Source organism: Anomaloglossus baeobatrachus, chromosome 10, assembly GCF_048569485.1.
Source record: "Anomaloglossus baeobatrachus isolate aAnoBae1 chromosome 10, aAnoBae1.hap1, whole genome shotgun sequence".
Classification (NCBI taxonomy): Eukaryota; Metazoa; Chordata; class Amphibia; order Anura; family Aromobatidae; genus Anomaloglossus; species Anomaloglossus baeobatrachus.
In genome coordinates, this window is record NC_134362.1 from 204769728 (window position 1) to 204797561 (window position 27834).

General features: G+C 49.0%; 1 protein-coding gene across 3 annotated transcripts in view; it reads left to right on the forward strand.

Annotated features, from left to right (window-relative positions):
• Positions 1 to 9765: 9765 nt before the first annotated feature.
• Positions 9766 to 27834, forward strand: part of DPY19L3 (dpy-19 like C-mannosyltransferase 3) — a 110104-nt gene continuing 92035 nt past the window's right edge. The window contains exons 1-6 of one of the 3 annotated variants that reach the window (XM_075325253.1): positions 9766 to 9948; positions 18619 to 18758; positions 19329 to 19453; positions 21244 to 21334; positions 23971 to 24092; positions 25169 to 25314. In XM_075325253.1, coding sequence (XP_075181368.1) covers positions 18656 to 18758; positions 19329 to 19453; positions 21244 to 21334; positions 23971 to 24092; positions 25169 to 25314 — 587 coding nt within the window. In that variant the 5' untranslated portion in view covers positions 9766 to 9948; positions 18619 to 18655. Of the gene's footprint in view, positions 10022 to 18618; positions 18759 to 19328; positions 19454 to 21243; positions 21335 to 23970; positions 24093 to 25168; positions 25315 to 27834 lie in introns of all 3 variants that reach the window. The other 2 variants (XM_075325254.1, XM_075325256.1) reach the window with 2 other exon arrangements.

Here is a 27834-nt window from a genome sequence, read left to right on the forward strand (position 1 = left end):
CACAGCCGACTTCCTGATTTACGAAATTGGGCCAAGTGCGTAGGTTCTTTCACTTCAGATATCACGATCCCAGTACGGATCAGCCGTGTGTCTCCTCTTCTCAAATTTGACACTTGTATAGATGTATATGAGCCTGTCGAGTTTGGGGAAGAAAACCAGCGGCCGGTCTGTACTTGTGTGTCTGAATTTCACCTTATTCCAGTATGGTAAGAAACGCGCCCAATAGTGGACATCTACTAATGTGCGTCGCCTTTACCCTCAGGCATATTTAATGTTACATGAATGACCCCACCCCCCCTTTTTTTATTTTATTTTCTTTTCTTGATAGGGAAGCAAGAATAATCCTCCAAATAAGCCAGGATCATGTGTGATAAGATAGTTATGACCCAAGCATGAATGGCGTTCTGACAATGCTGTCAAGTTGTACCTTATTTTTTGTTTATTTACCGTATTTGTTTTAGAAGACGCACCCCAAATTTTAAAGATAAAAAAAAATAAATTATGGGGTCCGTTTTTATAATCTGGTGGGGCCTTACTAGGAAGGTGGGGCGGCAGCGGTGGTGGAGCGGGGTTACAGGAGGCAGGGGCGGTGTGGCAGTACGGCGATGCTGCGGGCGGTGCACGGGGGGACCCAGGCGCTCAGTGCGGCACTGTGCTGACTATGACTAGACCAGACTATGTGCACATATGTAGTGCGCTCAAATGCTTTGACTGTGTACAAGTGATACACCAGACTATGTGCACATATGTAGTGCTCCCAAATGCCCTATGTACGGGTGACCCACCAGACTATGTGCACATATGTAGTGTGCTCAAATGCTTTGACTGTGTACAAGTGATACACCAAACTATGCGCACGTATGTAGTGCTCCTAAATGCTTTCACAGTGAATGGTTGACACACCAGACTATGTGCACATATGTAGTGCTCCCAAATGCTTTCACAGTGAATGGGTGACACACCAGACTATGTGATGGTGCGGGCGGTGAGGCACCGTCCATTCTGAAGATGTTGGCGGTGCAGGCTTCAAAGAAATTGCGGCCGGAGTCAGCGCGTGCGCAGATGAGCTTGAGCCCAGAGACGTCTCTAGGCGCCATTATTTGAAGCCCTTACGGCCGACATCTTCAGAATGGGCCCGTTCCTTGCTGCCCGTTTAACAGAGCAGCACAGCTCACAGCATTGCCTCCTGTGACCCCTCTCCACCATCCCCCGCTACATTCGGATTTTAAGACGCACCCCTCATTTTCCCCAAATTTTTTGTGAGGAAAAGTAGCTCTTATAATCCAAAAAATACGGTATTTAAGACCCGTTTTGGCTCCTATAGATGGGAAGATTTTCATCCCTTTTCATTTTGCCCCACGGCGTAAAAATAAAAAATCTAAATAGCATCTGCTCTTCTATCACGCCGCCTCTCCTTCTCCGTCCCGCTGGCCGTAGTTCCCGCCGGTCTTTTTCTTCTTCTCTTCCATAGATTGGCTGCAGCTTTCAGGATGGAGAGGAGACCGGCACGGCCCCTGCACACCCATAGGAGAGAATATGGTGTTACTTAATTTTTAGGCCACTGGATTTTTGACGCATTAAAAACCTAATATAATGAAGAACCCTATAAAAAAAGCAGTTATTGATCATATTGATGTCGGCCCCATCACAACCAGTAGACATTGGCGTTCTGGTCCCAGTGAATCCAAACATCTTACAAGGCCGTACCGTCATCTTCTCGACTCCTGCGTAATAATGAATTATACATGGCGGTATCCAGGACGCTGCCCCGTGCCGTTCGATCATGTTTTTTTTTTAATTTGACTTGTATCCTGTATATGAAACTCTTTGTGAATTGTTGGCAGCAATGTTCCTAGAGGTGGGGGGTCCCTGTATCTTTTATTTCTATAGACCACCCGAAAAGGGGAAAGGTGCGCCTGATCAGTGAGCCGACACACAAGACTATGTGCATTTATGTAGTACGCCCAAATACTTTCACAGTGAATGGTTGACACACCAGACTATGTGCACATATGTAGTGCTCTGACTGTGTATGGGTGACCCACCAGACTATGTGCACCTATGTAGTGCGCCCAAATGCTTTGACTGTGTACGGGTGATACACCAAACTATGTGCACGTATGTAGTGCTCCCCAAATGCTTTCACAGTGAATAGATGACACACCAGACTATGTGCACACATGTAGTGCGCCCAAATGCTTTGACTGTGTAGGGGTGATACACCAAACTATGTGCACGTATGTAGTGCTCCCCAAATGCTTTCACAGTGAATGGATGGCACACCAGACTATGTGCACGTATGTAGTGCTCCCAAATGCTTTCACAGTGAATGGATGACACACCAGACTATGTGCACATATGTTGTGCTGTGACTGTGTACGGGTGACCCACCAGACTATGTGCACGTATGTAGTGCTCCCAAATGTTCTGTGTACGGGTGACCCACCAGACTATGTGCACGTACGTAGTGTGCTCAAATGCTTTGACAGTGTATGGGTGACACACCAGACTATGTGCACGTGTGTAGTGCTCCCAATTGCTTTATGACCATTTACGGTTGACGGCTAATGAGGCGCATTTTGCTTTTTCCTTTAATATATAATATGGTGTAAACTCCGCCAGTGACTCGTCCACAGTTTTGTCCAGACCATGAATGACGCTTAAATCCAGTCATAAGATGGTGGGGAAGAGGAAAGACATTGGTTGTGTCTTCTTAAAGGGGTCCTTAACGCACACTGGCAATGTGGCGTCCGATATGGTCATGACTGTTGCAAAAAGTAAAAAAAAAAAAAAAAAAAAAAAGAGAATGCAAATGAATTAAAGGGGATGTCCAATCCTTAGAATATCATAGAGCGGCGTCGCTCGGCTATCAGGTCACTGGCGGACGTCACAGCTCCGCACACTATATAGTGGCCTTTCTCGGGTACTGCAGCTCTGCACCTATTAAGGTGAGCAGTGGTACCCACACATGGCCGGTGCACGGCGCTGCGGCCTCCGGCTCCTCAATTTTTCAGACAGCTATCAGCTGAGCTATGGGGGTGTCACGTTTCGAAGTCCCCCCAACCTTAGGATGGGTATATTTGTAATGCGGACTTTTTTTATTTTTTTTTTTTTAAATTTTCCGACTGATTTTAGTTGGGATTTTTTTTTTTTTAATTGACTGACATCGTGTAACTCATAATTTCTTACACATTTTTTTGCTTTTTTTTTTGTATAGTCTTTTTAAGATATCTATTTTTTTAGCGTTGCGCCAGGCGTTTTTTTTTTTTTTCTTTTTATCTTACGTATTTATTATGAAATATTTATGTCATTTCACAAGGTCGCCGTCTGCGGAGAATCCTGATGCGTTTTCACATTGGTGCTATATAGTGATGTATTATTGAGAAGGAAATAGGGATGTAAAAAAAAAAATAGAAAAATTAATAAAAAAAATCAATTTTTTTTAATTTCGGCTCAGTCCGATCAGATCTGCGGCCAGTTCTGTGTCGGCTAGTGTGGCGACACCTCTAAGGTGCAATCGGCCGGTCGCCCCCTTGAGTAACTTGGACCTTGACTAGTAAGACGTGGCGTAATGGTAACGGTGTGCTGGGGGGGGGGGTTGCATCGTGATGTCTGCCGCGTTGCGTGCTTCAGTCTTGCCGCCATTAACACGTTCAGCCACATAGACAAACACAATGGCGGTTTCCAAAAAAAAAAACCCGTTGCGGTGACCCCTGTACTCAATGACACGTCAGTGTCGCCTCCTTCATTACAGATTTGCACATTTCTGACATTTACTCTTTATTATTGGGGTTTCATAACTGACCTGTGATATAACCGCGTTTCTTTTTTATACTATGTATTATAGCGGATAAGGTTTAGTATTTCTGAGTGTTTTTATTTCTTCGTTTTTTAATTTTCCTTGTAAAAATGACGCACTTCCTATAAAATCTGCGCTAGATGTTGTGTGTGCGACAAATGAGGTGTATGGCGGGAGAGGGGTGTGTAATCCAGGGCTGAGAGTGGTGGGATTATCCAGGGTCTGTCATCCAGGGCGGAGAAGGATGGGATTATCTGAGGTCTGTAATCCAATGCGCAAAGTGGAGGGATTACCCAGGGTCTGTAATCCAGTTTGGAAAGTCTGGATTATCTGGAGGTCTATAATCTAGTGGTGGGATTATATGGGGTCCATAATTCAGTACATAGAATGGAGGGGATTATCTGGGGTCTGTGATCCAGTGCAGAGAATGGAGGGATTATCTGAGGTCTGTAATCCAGTGCGGAGAGTGGAGAGGTTATCCAGAGTATAATCCAGTGTGGAGAAGGATTGGATTATTTGAGGTCTGTAATCCAGTGCGCAGAGTGGAGGGATTACCTGGGGTCTGTAATCTAGTTTGTAAAGTGGCTGGATTATCCGGAGGTCTATAATCCAGTGCAAGGAGTGGTGGGATTATATGCAGTCCATAATCCAGTGCGCAGAGTGGAGCGATTACCCGAGGTCTGTAATCTAGTTTGGAAAGTGTCTGGATTATCTGGGGTTTGTGATCCACTGCAGAGAATGGAGGGATTATCTGGGGTCTGTGATCCACTGCAGAGAATGGAGGCATTATCTGAGGTCTGTAATCCAGTGCAGAGAATGGAGGGGTTATCCAGAGTCTAGAATCCAGTGTGGAGAAGGATGGGATTATCTGAGGTCTGTAATCCAGTGCGCAGAGTTTAGGGATTACCTGGGGTCTGTAATCTAGTTTGTAAAGTGTCTGGATTATCCAGAGGTCTATAATCCAGTGCAAAGAGTGGTGGGATTGTATGCGGTCCGTAATCCAGTGCGTAGAAAGGAGGGATTACCCGGGGTCTGTGATCCAGTGCAGAGAGCGGAGGGATTACATGGGGTGTATAATGCAGTGTGGCGAGTGGAGGGATTATCCAGGGTCAAATTTAGGAGAGTGGAGGGATTATATGGGGTCTGTAATCCAGTGTTGGAGTGTGGCGGGATTATCTGGGGCGATCAGTCGGGTCTCCGCTTTCATTTTCCCATCTGCCTTAGGAAAGTGACAGCGGTGATCTGGTTGCATGTGGATTTAGGAGATCTGCAGATCTGATCCATGCACCTTAGCTCTAAATCTGCTAATCCCTGCTTTCCCCTCCCCATACACATGGACGCTGGGTTTAGCCAACACTGCTCGTGTTTTTACTGATGGGGAGAGGGAAGTATCCGCAGCTGGACGCCTCACATCGGCTTATCTGCCAGGAAAGTGAAGGGCTTGTAATGTGCCGCGCCCCGTCCTCCTCCTCTTCATGGACGGATATTGTCGGATGACTCTTGTATAAAGCAGCATTGCTTGTTCTTGATATATTAAGTTTTTCTTTTGTTTCCAGCTCGTTGCCTTGGATACCGACCACCTCGGCCGTTCTATCTTGTAAGCACGGCGCTCAGGCAGGCCGGAATTAGGAGGCAACGCCGATCCTGGTTGGCTCAGAGCAGCACTTACAAGCTTGATCATGGAGTTTGTAAGATCTGCGCCTTGTATGCAGCGGTGGTCGGTCTCCAACGCAACAAGATGGAAACAAACGAGTCAATATCAAGAACGGATGAAAATTTTAACAAGCCGTAAACTGCAAAACTGCTTAGATTTACAAGCTCTATCTGACATTATCCATTTAACCCTTCAATGTGTGTGAGGAGCTTCAGGGTCTGTGTGATATGAAGCTGAGCACCGGCAATGCCGCACGTTACGAGCCTCGCCTGATCACAGGATGAGTGCGGTACTGCAGCTTGGATACATTAAATGTGGCTGAGCCGCAATACCACTTGTAACCTGAGAACAGGGGGGGCGCTGTTTTTGCCAACGACAACAACAAAAAAAAAAAGCACCCACTTTATATATTGGTACCCCTCTTAATTGCAGCCGCTCCCATCGATCAGAGATTCAGCTGATTATTGTCGACCGACAATCTAATTAGTGCGACTACTGCCCGGGGAGGAGAGGGTTACTCGTCCTCTTGTCCCTTTTTGTTTCCATAGAAGACAACAGTTCTGGAGGCGCCGCTTATCTTTCAGCTAAATGTTTCCACTTATGGAGTAGTCGCTGCTGAGACTTGTTGTACGTCAGACATCCGCCATGTTTTCATTGTATCCATTATTTTAGTTTTGTCCGCCCGGTGCTCCGCCGCTGAATCCCGACCCTTTCGCCCTCGCAGTCCGGTGACTTTTGCAGCAGGTTTCATGTAACACTAAAAATTTTTGCATTTGCTAAACGAAAGTCCCGGGCTCCATGACTGACATTGCGGCGTGGATCGGCTCCTCCCGTCCTCCTTACATCGCGGCGGGTAACGGCTCCTCCCGTCCTCCTTACATCGCGGCGTGCATCGGCTCCTCCTTACATCGCGGCGTGCATCGGCTCCTCCTTACATCGCGGCGTGCATCGGCTCCTCCTTACATCGCGGCGTGCATCGGCTCCTCCTTGCATCGCGGCGTGCATCGGCTCCTCCTTGCATCGCGGCGTGCATCGGCTCCTCCTTGCATCGCGGCGTGCATCGGCTCCTCCTTGCATCGCGGCGTGCATCGGCTCCTCCTTGCATCGCGGCGTGCATCGGCTCCTCCTTGCATCGCGGCGTGCATCGGCTCCTCCTTGCATCGCGGCGTGCATCGGCTCCTCCTTGCATCGCGGCGTGCATCGGCTCCTCCTTGCATCGCGGCGTGCATCGGCTCCTCCTTGCATCGCGGCGTGCATCGGCTCCTCCTTGCATCGCGGCGTGCATCGGCTCCTCCTTGCATCGCGGCGTGCATTGGCTCCTCCCGCCCTCCTTGCATCGCGGCGTGCGTTGGCTCCTCCCGCCCTCCTTGCATCGCGGCGTGCATTGGCTCCTCCCGCCCTCCTTACATCGCGGCGTGCATTGGCTCCTCCTGCCCTCCTTACATTGCGGCGTGCATCAGCTCCTCCTTACATCGCGGCGTGCATTGGCTCCTCCCGCCCCCTTACATCGTATCTCGATAATGTCGGCGCTCTGCCTTTGCCTTAAGACACCAGATCCGTCTGTCCGCCCTCGACCTGCGGCAGATTCGGTGCCGGGCAAAGAGGTTAGAAACCTTTAATATTTCAACCACATCGGAAGATACTGTAAAATGTTAGAATAATTTATTTTGCTTTACAAAAAAGAAGTTTGTCACATATGGACTTTCATATTGTATTTTGGTAATAAACACATTTTAATTAACGTCGTCTTGTGTTTTGTGCTTCTAGAATGCAAAAAATCAGCAAAACGCGTCACATAGAGGGTCCCAAGTGCATTGACCAAACAGCATTTAAGTGGTTAAACAGCAGTGATTCGACATAGGTTGTACCCCTATGGGAGAAAGTATGCAAATGAGCTCTTACAGAAAGAAAGGGTTCTACTCCGATTCCTATATATTGCAGAGGTGATGAAAATCCAAACCTAAAATTTCTGTGGGAAATGATTTATTTCAGGACTACATGGTTTGTGCCGCTGCTGGGGACTTTCAAGGGCTCAAAATCCAGGATGAAAATCTGCAGTACCGGTCTATCCCCCTTAGGCCTTATTCACAAGTGTTGGCTTTCTCTTTAGCTCATCTAAATTCAGCAACTAGAAAGTTTATGAATCCTTAGGATAAGTTCCCAAACGCAGAGGATCAGCACTGAATGAAAATGTGGCGAAACATCCGCTTCTTCAGTGGCACAACTGGTGCAGAAATCGTTTTGCTGGATTGGTGGGAAAATCTGCCGGAGTTTAATCCCAGCTTTCATGCTTCTTGGCTGCTTTCCACCAGTCTTCACACTGCTTTTGGGTGACCTTATGCCACTCCTGGTGCAGAAATGTAAGCCGTTCTTCTTTGTTTGATGGTTTGTGACTATCCATCTTCCTCTTGATTACATTCCAGAGTTTTTTTTTTTTTTTTTTTTAAATTCTTTATTTATACAGCAATTCCAGAGGTTTTTAAAGGGGTTCAGGTCTGGAGATTGGGTTAGATGCCGAGGTGAACACTGACCATGACAAGTGTACGTTAGATGAGGGGTTCTGTTACCTATATTGGGGCAGCTGGGGGCCCCAGTGTGATCCTTCAGTACGGGCCCCCTCAAATTTTACCCATTGCTTTAAAGAACTATAGCTTTAAAGGGAGCCCTCCTGCTTACATGTAAAAACAGTTTTTATCTACCCTAAGGCCGCTTTCACACATCAGTTTTTTGCCATCAGGCACAATCCGGCAAAAACATGAAAAAACCCGGATCCAGGCATCTGTTTACGCCGGATCCGTTTTTTCCCCCATAGAATTTCATTAGCGCCAGATTGTGTCGGATGGCTTTGTGTTTCATTCGTTTTTTGCCAGATCTGGCAAAATTTACTTGTCCGGCGGCCGGATGAAACGAAGTGAACGTTTTTTGTGTCCGGCAAAAAAAAAAAAAACGGATTGCCGTACGGCATGTTTTATAATGGAAGCCTATGATCGAATCCGGTGTAATGCGGCAAAAAACGGATCTGGACACCGGATCCGTTTTTTTGAACTGAGCATGCTCAGAATCACACCGGATCTGTCAAAAAACTGAAGGAACTGATGGAAAAAACTGATGCAAATGATCCGTTTTTTAAACTGGATCTGTCGCGTCAGTTTTTTCGCTGGATCGTGCCTGATGCCAAAAAACTGATGTGTGAAAGCAGCCTAAGGCATAATAATGAGTTTCAGTAAGGCTGCTTTCACACATCCGGTTTGAGCAGTGCGGCGAAAACACCGCATCCTTTGCGTTAGTTTTTACATGCGGCCCGTCCGTTTTTTTCCGGTTGCGGCACACTACTGAGCATGCGCAGTGGAAGAAACCGCATGCGGCGGCCGGATGCGTTTTTGCCGCATCGCACTGCATTTGGCGTCCTCAGGCATGCATTGAAAAATGCGCCGCAGCGGCCGGATGAGGCGCGAAGCGTTTTTTTTTGCCAGAGCAAAAAACGTGCCAGGGAACGTTCCATCCGGCCGCCACATGCGGCAAAAAACGGACGGAACGCAAGCCCATGCGGCGCCAATGCAAGTCAATGCTGAAAAAACGAAACCGGCGGGAAAAAAAAACGGTTTTGTTTTTTCAGCAGAGCGCCGGATTGTGCCGCACTGCTACAGCTGGATGTGTGAAAGTAGCCCTGATTTTTTTTTTTTTTTTTCCCCTGGACAGCGCCATTCTTGTCCACAGGCTGAGTCTGGTATTGCAGCTCAGCGCCTTCACTTGTTGCAGCCTGCACTATGAAAATGACAGATCATGTTCCTGACGGTAAAGCTTTTTTGATAAATAAAACCACTGACTATTTCAGAAATAAAATCCCCCTGCAACCCCCCCCCCCGTCTTCCTCTTCCCCCCCCCCCTCCTCCTCCCCTCTCTCCCTCCCCCCCCTCCCCTCTCCCCCCCCTCCCCTCCCCCCCCCCCCCCTCCTCCCCTCTCTCCCCCCCCTCCCCTCCCCCCTCCTCCCCTCTCTCCCCCCCCCTCCTCCCCTCTCTCCCCCCCCTCCTCCCCTCCTCCCTCCCCCAGTCCTTCCATTGCTCCCACGTTCTATAGCGAATGCTGCACATCAACCAAACTATAGAACGCTGATTAATATGCAACACAACCGACCCTGCTACAGTTCAAATATTTATGATTGGCTGAAACCTCTTCAAGCATGTAACCGCACTGGCCTCTGGGAGTTGTAGTCTTAGTTGACGCCAGGTGTGTATTCGGATGGTCAATGTAGACTACAGGACCCAGACATCCCGCTTTTCTACATCTAAAGCATCAGCCAATGGAACGAGACCCGCTCTGGGCGCTACCAAAACCGCCCGAAGGGGGGGGGCGAGTGATGAGGCCTAGCGTGGTTGCTAAGGAAACCAGACGGCGCCGCCGACATCAGCTCCCATTTCTCTCGGGTGGGATTCAGGCGGCGGAGGCCTCTGGACCAAGTGCCTGCACCGGACATCACGGGTGTTGTGTGTCACTGGTGGGTGCGGGATGAATGAGCCCCTGTGTGATCAGTGCCGCGGGCTGCTTGATATACAGTGACATCTGTGCGTGTAAGAAAATACATATATATGTGTGTGCAGCGGTCAGTAACTACATGAACCCGTATACAAACGGTCTTGCGGGGTGTTCCCGGTATACGGAGGGTCTTGTGGGGTGTTCCCGGTATACGGAGGGTCTTGTGGAGTGTCCCCTGTATACGGAGGGTCTTGTGGGGTGTCCCCGGTATACGGAGGGTCTTGTGGGGTGTCCCCGGTATACGGAGAGTCTTGTGGAGGGTCCCCATTATACGGAGGGTCTTGTGGGGTGTTCCCGGTATACGGAGGGTCTTGTGGGGTGTTCCCTGTATACGGAGGGTCTTGTGGGGTGTTCCCTGTATACGGAGGGTCTTGTGGGGTGTTCCCTGTATACGGAGGGTCTTGTGGGGTGTTCCCTGTATACGGAGGGTCTTGTGGGGTGTTCCCGGTATACGGAGGGTCTTGTGGGGTGTTCCTGGTATACGGAGGGTCTTGTGGAGTGTTCCCTGTATACGGAGGGTCTTGTGGGGTGTTCCCGGTATACGGAGGGTCTTGTGGGGTGTCCCCGGTATACGGAGCGTCTTGTGGGGTGTCCCCGGTATACGGAGAGTCTTGTGGGGTGTCCCCTGTATGCGGAGGGTCTTGTGGAGTGTTCCCTGTATACGGAGGGTCTTGTGGGGTGTTCCCGGTATACGGAGGGTCTTGTGGGGTGTTCCCTGTATACGGAGGGTCTTGTGGGGTGTTCCCTGTATACGGAGGGTCTTGTGGGGTGTCCCCTGTATACGGAGGGTCTTGTGGGGTGTTCCCTGTATACGGAGGGTCTTGTGGGGTGTCCCCTGTATGCGGAGGGTCTTGTGGGGTGTTCCCTGTATACGGAGGGTCTTGTGGGGTGTCCCCGGTATACGGAGAGTCTTGTGGGGTGTCCCCTGTATGCGGAGGGTCTTGTGGAGTGTTCCCTGTATACGGAGGGTCTTGTGGAGTGTTCCCTGTATACGGAGGGTCTTGTGGGGTGTTCCCTGTATACGGAGGGTCTTGTGGGGTGTTCCCTGTATACGGAGGGTCTTGTGGGGTGTTCCCTGTATACGGAGGGTCTTGTGGGGTGTCCCCGGTATACGGAGGGTCTTGTGGGGTGTCCCCGGTATGCGGAGAGTCTTGTGGGGTGTCCCCTGTATGCGGAGGGTCTTGTGGGATGTTCTCTGTATACGGAGGGTCTTGTGGGGTGTCCCCGGTATACGGAGAGTCTTGTGGGGTGTCCCCTGTATGCGGAGGGTCTTGTGGGGTGTCCCCTGTATGCGGAGGGTCTTGTGGGGTGTTCCCTGTATACAGAGGGTCTTGTGTGGTGTCCCCGGTATACGGAGAGTCTTGTGGGGTGTCCCCTGTATGCGGAGGGTCTTGTGGAGTGTTCCCTGTATACGGAGGGTCTTGTGGAGTGTTCCCTGTATACGGAGAGTCTTGTGGGATGTTCTCTGTATACGGAGAGTCTTGTGGGGTGTTCCCGGTATACGGAGAGTCTTGTGGGATGTTCTCTGTATACGGAGAGTCTTGTGGGGTGTTCCCGGTATACGGAGAGTCTTGTGGGATGTTCTCTGTATACGGAGAGTCTTGTGGGGTGTTCCCGGTATACGGAGCGTCTTGTGGGGTGTCCCCGGTATACGGAGGGTCTTGTGGGGTGTTCCCGGTATACGGAGCGTCTTGTGGGGTGTCCCCGGTATACGGAGGGTCTTGTGGGGTGTCCCCGGTATACGGAGCGTCTTGTGGGGTATCCCCGGTATACGGAGCGTCTTGTGGGGTGTCCCCGGTATACGGAGAGTCTTGTGGGGTGTCCCCTGTATGCGGAGGGTCTTGTGGAGTGTTCCCTGTATACGGAGGGTCTTGTGGGGTGTTCCCGGTATACGGAGGGTCTTGTGGGGTGTTCCCTGTATACGGAGGGTCTTGTGGGGTGTTCCCTGTATACGGAGGGTCTTGTGGGGTGTTCCCTGTATACGGAGGGTCTTGTGGGGTGTCCCCGGTATACGGAGAGTCTTGTGGGATGTTCTCTGTATACGGAGAGTCTTGTGGGGTGTTCCCGGTATACGGAGCGTCTTGTGGGGTGTCCCCGGTATACGGAGGGTCTTGTGGGGTGTCCCCGGTATACGGAGCGTCTTGTGGGGTGTCCCCGGTATACGGAGCGTCTTGTGGGGTGTCCCCGGTATACGGAGCGTCTTGTGGGGTGTTCCCTGTATACGAAGGGTCTTGTGGGGTGTTCCCTGTATACGGAGGGTCTTGTGGGGTGTTCCCTGTATACGGAGGGTCTTGTGGGGTGTTCCCTGTATACGGAGGGTCTTGTGGGGTGTTCCCTGTATACGGAGGGTCTTGTGGGGTGTCCCCGGTATACGGAGAGTCTTGTGGGGTGTCCCCGGTATACGGAGCGTCTTGTGGGGTGTCCCCGGTATACGGAGGGTCTTGTGGGGTGTCCCCGGTATACGGAGGGTCTTGTGGGGTGTCCCCGGTATATGGAGGGTCTTGTGGGGTGTCCCCGGTATATGGAGGGTCTTGTGGGGCCCTCATTATCATAACCAGTAAAGTTGGAAATCTTTGTCCGATCTTTGGTTTCTTTGTCGCTCCATTGGGAGACCCAGACAATCGGGTGTATAGCTTCTGCCTCCGGAGGCCACACAAAGCATTACACTTAAAAGTGTAAACCCCTCCCATCTGCCTATACACCCCCCCGTGCATCACGGGCTCCTCAGTTTTATTGCTTTGTGGAAGGAGGCACACATGCACGCATAGCTCCACAATTTAGTCAGCAGCAGCTGCTGACTATATCGGATGGAAGAAAAGAGGGCCCATAACAGGGCCCCCGGCATGCTCCCTTCTCACCCCACTCTGGTCGGCGGTGCTGTTAAGGTTGAGGTGCCCATTGCGGGTACATAGGCAGGAGCCACATGCTGTTTTCCTTCCCCATCCCTTAGGGGCTCTGGGTGAAGTGGGATCCTAACCGGTCACCAGGCACTGGGACCGGGCCCCCTCCGCAGCCCCTGGGGGAATCTGCTGGACAGGAGACCGGGTATCGTCAGGGACAGGCCCTGCTCCTATGAGGTACTCTGTGTCCCCTTGGGGACGGCGCATAGAGCGCCTGTGTAATGGACACTGCAGCACTGCTGGGTGTGTTTGTGCGCCGGGACTACCGCGCTGACCGCGCTTGTTTGCCGGCCGCGCTTATAACTTTAGTCCCCGGCTTTTGCGGCCTAGTACCGCATTCTCCCGCCCACGGGCCTGCCAGTCAGGGGTAAGGGCGGGACGCTGCACTAAACGTCAGCGCTGAGGGCTGGAGCATACTTTGTATCCTCCTCCCCCCTCACTGAACACCATGGGGCACCAGATTCCCGCACTTTCTGAGGCACGCCCACGGCTCCCTCCTCCTCCTCTCAGAACACTGGCAGCCATTCCTATCAGCACGTCTGACGCTGGAGAACTTCAAAGCCGAGCTCCACAGCTCTGGGAGGCCCAGGCAGGGAATTTGGTGGTCACACAACCGCTGAGGGCGGTCGGTAAGCCGCACCTGTTACTAGGTGCTGGCCCCCCTGGGTGCCGAAGTGTATATTTATATGCTTATATTGTATACATTTACTCTGTACGGCCGCACTATTAGCTTTTGGCTATATACCCTCACTGATTGCTGTAAGAGGAGACAACAGCATGTCGTCCGCAAAAAGCAAGGGTGCCAAAGCACAGGCCTATTTTGCAACCTGTACCTCATGTGCGGCTATGCTACCTGCAGGTTCCACCTACCCTCATTGTGTGCAATGCTCGGCCCCTGTGACACTCACTCAGCCGGAGTCTCAGCCACTGGTGGGACCCCTGGCCCAGGTGGAACCACCGGCCCCCACTGTCCAGGTGACAGGGACAGAGTTTGCAGTATTCGCTGACAAACTTTCTGAGTCTATGGATAGATGGTCTGCTAAGATACTAGAAGCTTTGCAGTCCAGACCGGTAACACAGGCCCCGGGCACTGTTGATTCATTGCCCCCAGGCCCCCCCTCGGTCGGAGCAGCAAAGTGCTCCTGGGTCGACTCATAGGTCCCACGGGGAGGACTCCGACACGGACCGCAGTCCCAGACCGGCTAAGCGGGCTCGCTGGGAGCTTCCCTCGACTTCATCACACTGTTCAGGGTCTCGGCATGAGGACTCTCTGGAGGATGAAGCGGAGGTGGCAGATCAGGACTCTGATCCTGACACCGCTCTCAACCTTGATACACCTGAAGGGGACGCCATAGTAAACGACCTTATAGCGTCCATCAATCAGGTGTTAGATCTTTCTCCTCCAGCCCTTCCGAGTGAGGAGTCGGCTTCTCAGCAGGAGAAATTTCATTTTAGGTTTCCCAAACGTACACGGAGTGCGTTTCTTGATCACTCCGACTTCAAAGATGCAGTCCAGAAACACCGAGCTTTTCCGGATAAGCGCTTTACTAAGCGCCTTAATGACACACGTTATCCCTTCCCCCCTGACGTAGTCAAGGGTTGCGCTCAGTGTCCCAAGGTGGATCCTCCAGTCTCTAGACTGGCGGCTAGATCCATAGTTGCAGTGGCAGATGGTGCATCACTCAAGGATGCCACTGACAGACAGATAGAGCTCCTGATGAAATCCATCTATGAGGCTATGGGCGCGTCCTTTGCTCCGGCATTTGCAGCCGTATGGGCACTCCAAGCTATCTCAGCTTGTCAGTCTGAGATTAATGCAGTCACACGGGCCGCTACTCCGCAGGTTGTGTCCTTAACCTCTCAGGCGTCGGCGTTTGCGTCCTACGCCATGAATGCTGTCCTGGACTCTGTGAGCCGTACGGCGGTAGCATCCGCCAATTCAGTGGCAGTCCGCAAGGCCATGTGGTTACGTGAATGGAAGGCAGACTCTGCCTCCAAAAAGTTTTTAACCGGTTTGCCATTTTCTGGCGACCGCCTGTTTGGCGAGCAATTGGATGAAATCATTAAACAATCCAAGGGTAAGGACTCTTCCTTACCCCAGTCCAAACCTAACAGACCTCAACAACGGAAGGTACAATCGAGGTTTCGGTCCTTTCGGCCCTCAGGCAGGTCTCAATTCTCCTCGTCCAACAGGCCTCAAAAGGGTCAGAGGAACTCTGATTCATGGCGGTCTAAGTCACGTCCTAAAAAGACCACCAGAGGAACCGCTCCCAAAGCGGCCTCCTCATGACTTGCGGACTCCCCAAACCGCATCCTCGGTCAGTGGCAGGCTCTCCCGCTTTTGCGACGCCTGGTTCCCACATGTCCAAGACTGATGGGTGAGAGACATTCTGTCTCACGGTTACAGGATAGAGTTCAGTTCTCGTCCTCCGATTCGTTTCTTCAGAACATCTCCGCCCCCCGAGCGAGCCGATGCTCTTCTTCAGGCGGTGAACACTCTGAAGGCAGAAGGAGTGGTTATCCCTGTTCCCCTTCAGCAATGGGGTCACGGTTTTTACTCCAACTTGTTTGTGGTACCAAAAAAGGACGGATCTTTCCGTCCTGTTCTGGACCTCAAACTGCTCAACAGACACGTGAAAACCAGGCGGTTCCGGATGGAATCTCTCCGCTCCGTCATCGCCTCGATGTCCCAAGGAGACTTCCTAGCCTCAATCGACATCAGGGATGCTTATCTCCACGTGCCGATTGCACCAGAGCATCAGCGCTTCCTGCGTTTCGCCATCGGGGACGAACACCTTCAGTTCGTGGCACTGCCTTTCGGCCTGGCAACAGCCCCACGGGTCTTCACCAAGGTCATGGCAACAGTGGTAGCAGTCCTACACTCTCAGGGACACTCAGTGATCCCTTACTTGGACGATCTTCTTGTCAAGGCCCCCTCTCGGGTGGCATGCCAACACAGCCTGAACATTGCTCTGGAGACTCTCCAGAGGTTCGGGTGGATCATCAATTTCCCAAAGTCAAAACTGACACCGACCCAATCGTTGACATATCTCGGGATGGAGTTTCATACTCTCCCAGCGATAGTGAAACTTCCGCTGGACAAACAGCGTTCACTACGGACAGGGGTGCAATCTCTCCTTCGAGTCCAGTCGCACCCCTTGAGACGCCTCATGCACTTCCTAGGGAAGATGGTGGCAGCAATGGAGGCAGTTCCATTTGCGCAGTTTCATCTGCGTCCACTTCAATGGGAAATTCTCCGCAAATGGGACAGGAAATCGACGTCCCTCGACAGGAACGTCTCCCTTTCTCGGGTAGCCAAGGCCTCCCTCCAGTGGTGGCTTCTTCCCACTTCCTTGTCGAAGGGGAAATCGTTTCTGCCCCCATCCTGGGCTGTGGTCACGACGGACGCGAGTCTGTCAGGGTGGGGAGCGGTCTTCCTCCACCACAGGGCTCAGGGAACCTGGACTCCGTCAGAGTCCTCCCTTCAGATCAATGTTCTGGAGATAAGGGCAGTGTATCTAGCCCTAAAGGCGTTCCATCCGTGGCTGGAAGGCAGGCAGATCCGAATTCAGTCGGACAACGCCACGGCGGTGGCATACATCAACCACCAAGGCAGCACACGCAGTCGCCAAGCCTTCCAGGAAGTTCGGCGGATTCTGCTGTGGGTGGAAGCCACAGCCTCCACCATATCCGCAGTTCACATCCCGGGCGTAGAAAACTGGGAAGCAGACTTTCTCAGTCGCCAGGGCATGGACGCAGGGGAATGGTCTCTTCACCCGGACGTGTTTCAAGAGATCTTTTGCCGCTGGGGGAAGCCGGACGTCGACCTAATGGCGTCCCGGCACAACAACAAGGTCTCGGCATTCATGGCACGGTCTCAAGATCACAGAGCTCTGGCGGCAGATGCATTAGTTCAGGATTGGTCGCAGTTTCGACTGCCCTATGTTTTTCCTCCTCTGGCACTGCTGCCCAGAGTGTTACGCAAGATCAGGTCCGACTGCCGCCGCGCCATCCTCATCGCCCCAGACTGGCCGAGGAGGTCGTGGTACCCGGATCTGTGGCATCTCACGGTGGGTCAACCGTGGGCACTACCAGACCGACCAGACTTGCTGTCTCAAGGGCCATTTTTCCACCTGAATTATGCGGCCCTCAACCTGACTGTGTGGCTATTGAGTCCTGGATCCTAGCGTCTTCAGGGTTATCTCAAGAGGTCATTGCCACGATGAGACAGGCCAGGAAACCAATGTCAGCCAAGATCTACCACAGGACGTGGAGGATCTTCTTATCCTGGTGCTCTGATCAGGGTTTTATTCCCTGGCCATTTGCCTTGCCCACTTTTCTGTCCTTCCTTCAATCCGGAATGGAAAAGGGGTTGTCTCTCGGCTCTCTTAAGGGACAAGTCTCGGCGCTCTCTGTGTTTTTTCAAAAGCGTCTAGCCAGGCTCCCGCAGGTACGCACGTTCCTGCAGGGGGTTTGCCACATAGTCCCCCCTTACAAGCGCCCGCTAGAACCCTGGGATCTGAACAGGGTTCTAACGGCTCTTCAGAAACCACCTTTCGAGCCAATGAGGGATATTTCTCTCTCACGCCTTTCGCAGAAAGTGGTCTTCCTAGTGGCAGTCACATCACTTCGCAGAGTGTCTGAGCTAGCTGCACTGTCATGCAAAGCCCCCTTCCTGGTGTTTCACCAGGACAAGGTGGTTCTGTGTCCTGTTCCGGAATTTCTCCCTAAGGTGGTATCCCCTTTTCATCTCAATCAGGATATCTCCTTACCTTCTTTTTGCCCTCATCCAGTTCACCAATGTGAAAAGGATTTGCACTTGTTAGATCTTGTGAGAGCACTCCGGCTCTACATTTCTCGTACGGCGCCCCTGCGCCGCTCGGATGCGCTCTTTGTCCTTGTCGCTGGCCAGCGTAAAGGGTCGCAGGCTTCCAAGTCAATCTTGGCTCGGTGGATCAAGGAACCAATTCTTGAAGCCTACCGTTCTTCTGGGCTTCCGGTTCCTTCAGGACTGAAAGCCCATTCTACCAGAGCCGTGGGTGCGTCCTGGGCATTGCGGCACCGGGCTACGGCTCAGCAGGTGTGTCAGGCGGCTACCTGGTCTAGTCTGCACACTTTCACGAAACACTATCAGGTGCATACCTACGCTTCGGCAGATGCCAGCCTAGGTAGGCGAGTCCTTCAGGCGGCGGTTGCCCACCTGTAGGAAGGGGCCGTGTTACGGCTCTATTACCGAGGTATTCTTTTACCCACCCAGGGACTGCTTTTGGACGTCCCAATTGTCTGGGTCTCCCAATGGAGCGACAAAGAAGAAGGGAATTTTGTTTAATTACCGTAAATTCCTTTTCTTCTAGCTCCAATTGGGAGACCCAGCACCCGCCCCTGTTCCCTTCGGGCTGTTGTTTTTTTGTGTACACATGTTGTTCATGTTGAATTGTTCTTTGGTTCATGGTTTCAGTTCTCCGATCATCCTTCGGATTGAATTTACCTTAGACCATTTATAAGTTTCCTCCTTCCTGCTTTTGCACCAAAACTGAGGAGCCCGTGATGCACGGGAGGGTGTATAGGCAGAGGGGAGGGGTTACACAAGTGTAATACTTTGTGTGGCCTCCGGAGGCAGAAGCTATACACCCAATTGTCTGGGTCTCCCAATAGGAGCTAGAAGAAAAGGAATTTACAGTAAGTAAACAAAATTCCCTTCTTCCTCCTCATCATCATTATCTGTTTTGCAGGTATCATTCAGAGAAATATGATAAAAGTGCCGACATAATGACAACCGTGCGACAGCGGAAGAGAGTGAATGCGTCCGAACAACCTCCCAACAGCAGCCAAACTGACAAGAGCGCAAAGCCAGATGTGAGGGGGAGAGCCAGTAAGTAATAATGATATCTCAACACTGGACACGAAGCTACACACACACAAAGTGCAGTCACTGTGTACATACATTACTGATCCTTAGTTACCTCCTGTATTATACTCCAGAGCTGCACTCGCTATTCTGCTGGTGCAGTCACTGTGTACATACATTACATTACTGATCCTGAGTTACCTCCTGTATTATACTCCAGAGCTGCACTCACTATTCTGCTGGGGCAGTCACTGTGTACATACATTACTGATCCCGAGTTACCTCCTGTATTATACTCCAGAGCTGCACTCGCTATTCTGCTGGGGCAGTCACTGTGTACATACATTACATTACTGATCCTGAGTTACCTCCTGTATTATACTCCAGAGCTGCACTCACTATTCTGCTGGTGCAGTCACTGTGTACATACATTACATTACTGATCCTGAGTTACCTCCTGTATTATACTCCAGAGCTGCACTCACTATTCTGCTGGTGCAGTCACTGTGGAGATACATTACTTATTCTGCACTCACTGGTGTATTTTGGTGACTGATGTAGTAATGTTCCCTTTTCTGTCTTCTCGCTCCTCAGGCCGCTCGGTGTGGGGTGTGCTGTGTTACTGTATCGGGGTGACCTTTGCTCTGTGTCTCGGCCTCGCCGCCTCGTATTATGTCGCCACCCTCCATGAGAACGACTTGTGGTTCTCCAGTATTAAGGTACTGTGCGCCGCTCTGTACTGTCTGGTCTGCTCTGTTATCCCTGCACAGGATTGGAGGCTGTGGCCGATGTTGGTGACGTCCTCGCTGCACATTTTGTTACAGGATTTTCTGTGGCTGATAAGGTTTATTCTTCTGATTCTCGAGCTATCAAAACAATTGGGGCAATAGCAAAACGTTTCCCACCCAACTCTGCAGCAGCGTCGGGGCTTTCTCGCGCACCCCTTCATGTGTCGGTGACGCCGCAGCGGATTGTAGCTTGTGTCTGCAAATCCACTTATTGAACAGTGAACACGTGTGTGCGGAGTACACAAAAAAAAGAATCCAGAACTGATATATTTCATTTATTGTATTCTCCACCCCCAAAAAAATCAATCAAAACTGATCGCAATGCTCAATGTACCCCATAATTCTACCCATGAATCCATCGGCTCCAGGTTTAAAAAATAAATTCTTAAACGGCTCCAAAAACACTTGTTTCAGGTAAAAAAGCACCGGAAACAATTTATTTATAGAAATAAAGAATTAGTTATTATTATTTATTTATTTATTTATTTTTATTATTATTTATTATTAGTTGTTATAATTATTTATTTTACAAATGTCATAATTTTTTTCACTAATAAAGTAAAATACAGTGTCAAATTCTTAAACGGCTCCAAAAACACTTGTTTCAGTTAAAAAAGCAACAGAAACAATTTATTTATAGAAATAAAGATTTATTTATTATTATTTTATTTATTATTTATTTATTTTACAAATGTCAATTTTTTTCACTAATAAAGTAAAATACAGTGTCAAATTCTTAAACCGCTCCAAAAACACTTGTTTCAGGTAAAAAAAACAACGGACACAATTTATTTATAGAAATAAAGATGTAATTATTATTAGTATTATTAGTAGTAGTATTATTTATTATTTATTTTACAAATGTCATAATTTTTCTCACTATTAAAATAAGTGTCAATTTCTTAAACTGCTCCAAAAACACTTGTTTCAGTTAAAAAAAGCAACAAACAATTTTATAGAAATAAAGATTTATTATTTTATTATTTATTATTAAAATGTATTATTTATTTTACAAATGTCCATTTTTTTTCACTATTAAAGTAAAATACAGTGTTAAATTCTTAAACCGCTCCAAAAACACTTGTTTCAGGTAAAAAAGCAACGGAAACAATTTATAGAAATAGATGTAATTATTATTAGTAGTAGTATTTATTAGTAGTAGTATTATTATTTATTATTATTATTTAATATGATTATTATTTTATTTTACAAATGTCAAAATTTTTCTCACTAAAAATAAAATATATTAAATATATAAAAATATATAAAATACAGTGTCAACTTCTTAAACGGCTCCAAAAACACTTGTTTCAGGTAAAAAAAAGCAACAGAAACAATTTATTTATAGAAATAAAGATGTATTATTATTATTTATTTTACAAATGTCATAATTTCTTTCACTATTAAAATAAAATAAAGTGTCAGCGCTGCCCTCTGGTGGACACTTCTGACATTTTTTTTTTGAGTAAAAATTAAAATTCCAGCAAATATCCCAATTCTGCTGTCCGTCGTCATCTGAGGTTTTATTATCCCCCAGAATCAATGTTTAGAAAAATAATAATAAATGTCACCGGTCAGATAGTGCAAGTGCGGAGATCGGGGGGCCACACATCCATATGGTGATCCGTACATCCCACCCCAAGCTGTACGGCACAGCCCTGGCTGTCTGGGGGTAAGTCGTTCGCTCGGGATAACCTTGCGTCGTTTCTGTCTGTCTTTAGGAAGTGGAGAGAGAAATCTCCTTCAGGACGGAGTGCGGCCTGTATTATTCCTACTACAAGCAGATCCTTCACGCCCCGTCCATCACACAAGGTACAGTCATTCTGCCACCGCCGACGGCTGAACCTCCGGAGCCGAGCGCGGCACAGACCTGAGATGTGTTCCCGTTGTGCTGTCACTAAGGGGAGGCGTTGCCCAGTTATTTCACATGGCATTACTTCCATACGGAAGTCCCGGAGAGACTGGAAATAATTAATTAATTAGTCATTAGGTGCGCACTTAGTCAGTGGGACCGGAGTCGGAGCATTGTGCAGCCGGCAGATGCTACAAGACGCAGGTGTCCATAGGTCAAGAAAACACGCCACACGTCCCGGATCGAGGACCCTCCGCGTCCTGCGTTGCGCCGTGTCGATTATTCAGATCAGTCACATTTACAATTATTAACTCAAATATTTCGTAAGCAACGTATTGTAGAAAGCGAAATGTAAACATTCACTGACGATAGAGCGTGATATTAAAGAGGATGCCCAACACCTCTTGTGTGAAAACAAGGGGTTCAGACCGATCATTGGAGGACACGAGGGGTTAAGATAGATCATTGGAGGACACGAGGGGTTCACACTGATCATTGGAGGACACGAGGGGTTCACACTGATCATTGGAGGACCCGAGGGGTTCACACTGATCATTGGAGGACACGAGGGGTTCACACTGATCATTGGAGGACACGAGGGGTTCAAACTGATCATTGGAGGACCCGAGGGGTTCACACTGATCATTGGAGGACACGAGGGGTTCACACTGATCATTGGAGGACACGAGGGGTTCACACTGATCATTGGAGGACACGAGGGGTTCAAACTGATCATTGGAGGACACGAGGGGTTCAAACTGATCATTGGAGGACACGAGGGGTTCACACTGATCATTGGAGGACACGAGGGGTTCAGACCGATCATTGGAGGACACGAGGGGTTAAGATAGATCATTGGAGGACACGAGGGGTTCACACTGATCATTGGAGGACACGAGGGGTTCACACTGATCATTGGAGGACCCGAGGGGTTCACACTGATCATTGGAGGACACGAGGGGTTCACACTGATCATTGGAGGACACGAGGGGTTCAAACTGATCATTGGAGGACCCGAGGGGTTCACACTGATCATTGGAGGACACGAGGGGTTCACACTGATCATTGGAGGACACGAGGGGTTCACACTGATCATTGGAGGACACGAGGGGTTCAAACTGATCATTGGAGGACACGAGGGGTTCAAACTGATCATTGGAGGACACGAGGGGTTCACACTGATCATTGGAGGACATGAGGGGTTCACACTGATCATTGGAGGACCCGAGGGGTTCACACTGATCATTGGAGGACCCGAGGGGTTCACACTGATCATTGGAGGACCCGAGGGGTTCACACTGATCATTGGAGGACACGAGGGGTTCACACTGATCATTGGAGGACACGAGGGGTTCAAACTGATCATTGGAGGACCCGAGGGGTTCACACTGATCACTGGAGGACACGAGGGGTTCACACTGATCACTGGAGGGCACGAGGGGTTCACACTGATCATTGGAGGACCCGAGGGGTTCACACTGATCATTGGAGGACACGAGGGGTTCACACTGATCATTGGAGGACACGAGGGGTTCACACTGATCATTGGAGGACACGAGGGGTTCACACTGATCATTGGAGGACACGAGGGGTTCACACTGATCATTGGAGGACATGAGGGGTTCACACTGATCATTGGAGGACCCGAGGGGTTCACACTGATCATTGGAGGACCCGAGGGGTTCACACTGATCATTGGAGGACCCGAGGGGTTCACACTGATCATTGGAGGACCCGAGGGGTTCACACTGATCATTGGAGGACCCGAGGGGTTCACACTGATCATTGGAGGACCCGAGGGGTTCACACTGATCATTGGAGGACCCGAGGGGTTCACACTGATCATTGGAGGACCCGAGGGGTTCACACTGATCATTGGAGGACACGAGGGGTTCACACTGATCATTGGAGGACACGAGGGGTTCACATTGATCACTGGAGGACACGAGGGGTTCACACTGATCAATGGAGGGCACGAGGGGTTCACACTGATCACTGGAGGACACGAGGGGTTCACACTGATCACTGGAGGGCACGAGGGGTTCACACTGATCATTGGAGGACACGAGGGGTTCACACTGATCATTGGAGGACACGAGGGGTTCACACTGATCATTGGAGGACACGAGGGGTTCACATTGATCATTGGAGGACACGAGGGGTTCACATTGATCACTGGAGGACACGAGGGGTTCACATTGATCACTGGAGGACACGAGGGGTTCACACTGATCACTGGAGGACACGAGGGGTTCACACTGATCACTGGAGGACACGAGGGGCTCACATTGATCACTGGAGGGCACGAGGGGTTCACACTGATCACTGGAGGGCACGAGGGGTTCACACTGATCATTGGAGGACACGAGGGGTTCACACTGATCATTGGAGGACACGAGGGGTTCACACTGATCATTGGAGGACACGAGGGGTTCAGAACATATTTTTAATAAGAGGTAAATGACAAAGTTCTTTGTTTGTACAGACACTTTGCAGTGTTCCCCATGTAGGGTAGAGAGCCTGTTATGTTGATGTCTTTGCCTGTATTCTGTGCCGGTAGCGCCCTTGTGCTGAGCTTGGTTTGCTTGGTCTGCAGGGATCACTGACCTCATCTATGACAATAACACAGAGTCCAAGAGAACAATCAATCTTCTGGAAAGAATGAACATCTATCAGGAGGTCGTCCTCGCCGTCACCTACCGGGCCTTTAACCTCTGGGTAAGTGGTAATCGTCTATGTAAGTAGAGGCAGTGCTTCCCCCTGAGCTCCAGTCACTCTGCCCCCGTATACCCCCGTATACAGACTACAGATCACAGTATTTAAAAAAGGTTAGAAATGGCGCCCCCTTCTTATAAAGTGATGGTATATTGTTCTCTCTTTATAACTGACTAGCTGTACTACTCGGCTTCACCCGGATTAATAACTGCTGTTAACAAAATAGAATGTATTAACATTCCTGGGATAGAATGAATAAATAGAATGTATTAACGCCCGGGATAGTAACTTTTTCTCTCCCATTCTCTGTCTGTCTCCCCCTCTGTATATATCTCTCTGACTCCCTATCTATCTTTGTCTGTCTCTTTCCCTGTCTGTCTCTGACTGTCTCGGGCTCTTTCTCCGTCTGTCTCAATCTCTTTCCCTGTCTGTCTATCTATCTCTTTCCCTGTCTGTCTATCTCTGTCTCTTTCCTTGTCTATCTCTGTCTCTTTCCCGGTCTGTCTCTTTCCCGGTCTGTCTCTTTCCCGGTCTGTCTCTTTCCCGGTCTGTCTCTTTCCCGGTCTGTCTCTTTCCCGGTCTGTCTCTTTCCCGGTCTGCATTGTGACACGCCAAAATTCCATATAAGGGCGTGGCTGCGCATTCTTCTGAAGTTCTGGCTGCACTGTGGCTCCCAGCTCCATTTGCTTTAATGGAGGCAGGTTTTTTGGTGAATAACTATAAAGAGCGGGGTTATAATTCCCCCTCAAAACATAGCCTATGACGCTCTCGGGATCCAGAAGTGTGAGTGTGCAAAATTTTGTGGCTGTAGCTGCGACGGTGCAGATGCCAATCCCGGACACACACACACACACACACACACACACACACACACACACACACACACACACACACACACACACACACACACACACACACACACACACACACACACCCCTTTATATATTAGATGGGGGTCGGATCTCCGTGCAGGACCCAGACTTTTCGTCCAGGCTCAGACGTTGCGATCATTTCACATATCCTTGATATCGAGCGCTGTGGCTTCTTCATACTGACTCGGTGATGTTCTGTCTCCGCAGCGTTACCTGGAGCCGGTGTACTTCTACATCTACACGCTGTTCGGCCTGCAGGCGGTGTACGTGGCGGCTCTGTATGTTAACAGCTGGCTGCTCAGCGGCACGTGGCTTTCTGGATCACTGGCCGCCTTATGGTACATTGTGAACAGGTAAAGTCACTCCTTACAATGCCGAACAGATATTACGGCACGACGCTGTCATCAGTTCTTTGCAAAACTTTCCAACTTTCTGAAAGTTTTGGTAAAACTTTTCAGACTTCTGTTTACTATGAGCGGAAAATATAAAGGTTCAGATTATGTCCTAATGGCAATAAATGGACGGATGAGCCTTTCAGTCCTGTAGGAAAGCTGGATGACAGCTGAAATCTCCTTATCCAGCCCATGTGGACTCGTGCTAATAGGAATATGCTATGAATAGGGATGATCGAATAGCTCAAATATTCGGCTTCGCGAATATTCAACGAATAACTTGCCGCTATGCTAATATTCGATGCGCAATGTAAGTCTATGGGAAGCCCGAATAGTTGTTATTCGGGTTTCCCATAGACTTACATTGCGCATCGAATATTCGCAAATAGTCAAATAGCGGCGACCTATTCGGACAATATTTGCGAAACCGAATATTTGAGGTATTCAATCATCCCTAGCGATTAATAATCTTGCCTCATGTTTGTCCTGTGCAGACAGCTTTTGTGTGTGTGTATAATACATACATACATATATATACATATATATATATATATATATATATATATATATATATATATATATATATATATATATATATATATATATATATATATATATATATATATATATATATATATATATGTATGTGTATGTATGTATGTATATGTGTATGTATGTATGTATGTATATGTGTATATGTATGTATGTATATATGTATGTATATATGTGTATGTATATGTATGTATATATATATATCTATCTATCTATATCTATATCTATATATATATATATATATATATATATATATATATATATATATATATATATATATATATATATATATATATATATATATCTCTATATCTCAGTACAGACCAAAAGTTTGGACACCTCATTCAAAGAGTTTTCTTTATTTTCATGACTCTGAAAATTGTAGATTCACATTGAAGGCATCAAAACTATGAATTAAAACATGTGGAATGAAAGACTTCACAAAAAAGTGTGAAAGAACTGATAATCTGTCTTATATTCTAGGTTCTTCACAGTAGCCACCTTTTGCTTTGATTACTGCATTGCACACTCTTGGCATTCTCTTGATGAGCTTCAAGAGGTGGAAAACCATTTCCGGTGACTAACAGTCTTGAAGGAGTTCCCAGAGATGCTTAGCACTTGTTGGCCCTTTTGCCTTCACTCTGCGGTCCAGCTCACCCCAAACCATCTCGATTGGGTTCAGGTCTGGTGACTGTGGAGGCCAGGTCATCTGGCGTAGCACCCATCACTCTCCTTCTTAGTCAAATAGCCCTTACACAACCTGGAGGTGTGTTTGGGGTCATTGTCCTGTTGAAAAATAAATGATGGTCCAACTAAACGCACACCGGATGGAATAGCACGCCGCTGCAAGATGCTGTGGTAGCCATGCTGGTTCTGTATGCCTTCAATTTTGAATAAATCCCCAACAGTGTCACCAGCAAAGCACCCCCACACCATCACACCTCCTCCTCCATGCTTCACGGTGGGAACCAGGCATGTAGAGTCCATCCGTTCACCTTTTCTACAAAGACACGGTGGTTGGATCCAAAGATCTCAAATTTGGACTCATCAGACCAAAGCACAGATTTCCACTGGTCTAATGTCCATTCCTTGTGTTCTTTAGCCCAAACAAGTCTCTTCTGCTTGTTGCCTGTCCTTAGCAGTGGATTCCTAGCAGCTATTTTACCATGAAGGCTGCTGCACAAAGTCTCCTCTTAACAGTTGTTCTAGAGATGTGTCTGCTGCTAGAAGTCTGTGTGGCATTGACCTGGTCTCTAATCTGAGCTGCTGTTAACCTGCGATTTCTGAGGCTGGTGACTCGGATAAACTTATCCTCCGCAGTAGAGGTGACTCTTGGTCTTCCTTTCCTGGGGCGGTCCTCATGTGAGCCAGTTTCTTTGTAACGTTTGATGGTTTTTGCCACTGCACTTGGGGACACTTTCAAAGTTTTCTCAATTTTTCTGACTGACCTTCATTTCTTAAAGTAATGATGGCCACTCGTTTTTCTTTACTTAGCTGCTTTTTCTTTATCGTTCCTATGGGAGACCCAGACCATGGGGTGTATAGCTTCTACCTCCGGAGGACACACAAAGTACTACACTCAAAAGTGTAGCTCCTCCCTCTGAGCCTATACACCCCCTGGAGATCCAGATCTAGCCAGTTTATCGCTTTGTGTTCAGGAGGTCACATCCACACATGCATTCTCATCGGATTTTTTCATTTTTTGGAAAGAGTTTGAAGAAAAGCGGGTCCAAACCTGGACCCCCGGCATGTCCCTTCTCACCCCACTGTGTCGGCAGTGCTGTTAAGGTTGATTCCCAGGCTGGAGCCTTACATGCCGTGCTCCTTCACCATCCCTCCGGGGATCTGGCTTGAAGTGGGAGCCAGCACGGTTCTCCATGCTTGGCATGAGACCGGTCTCCATCCGCAGCCCTTCAGGCCCCTTCAGCC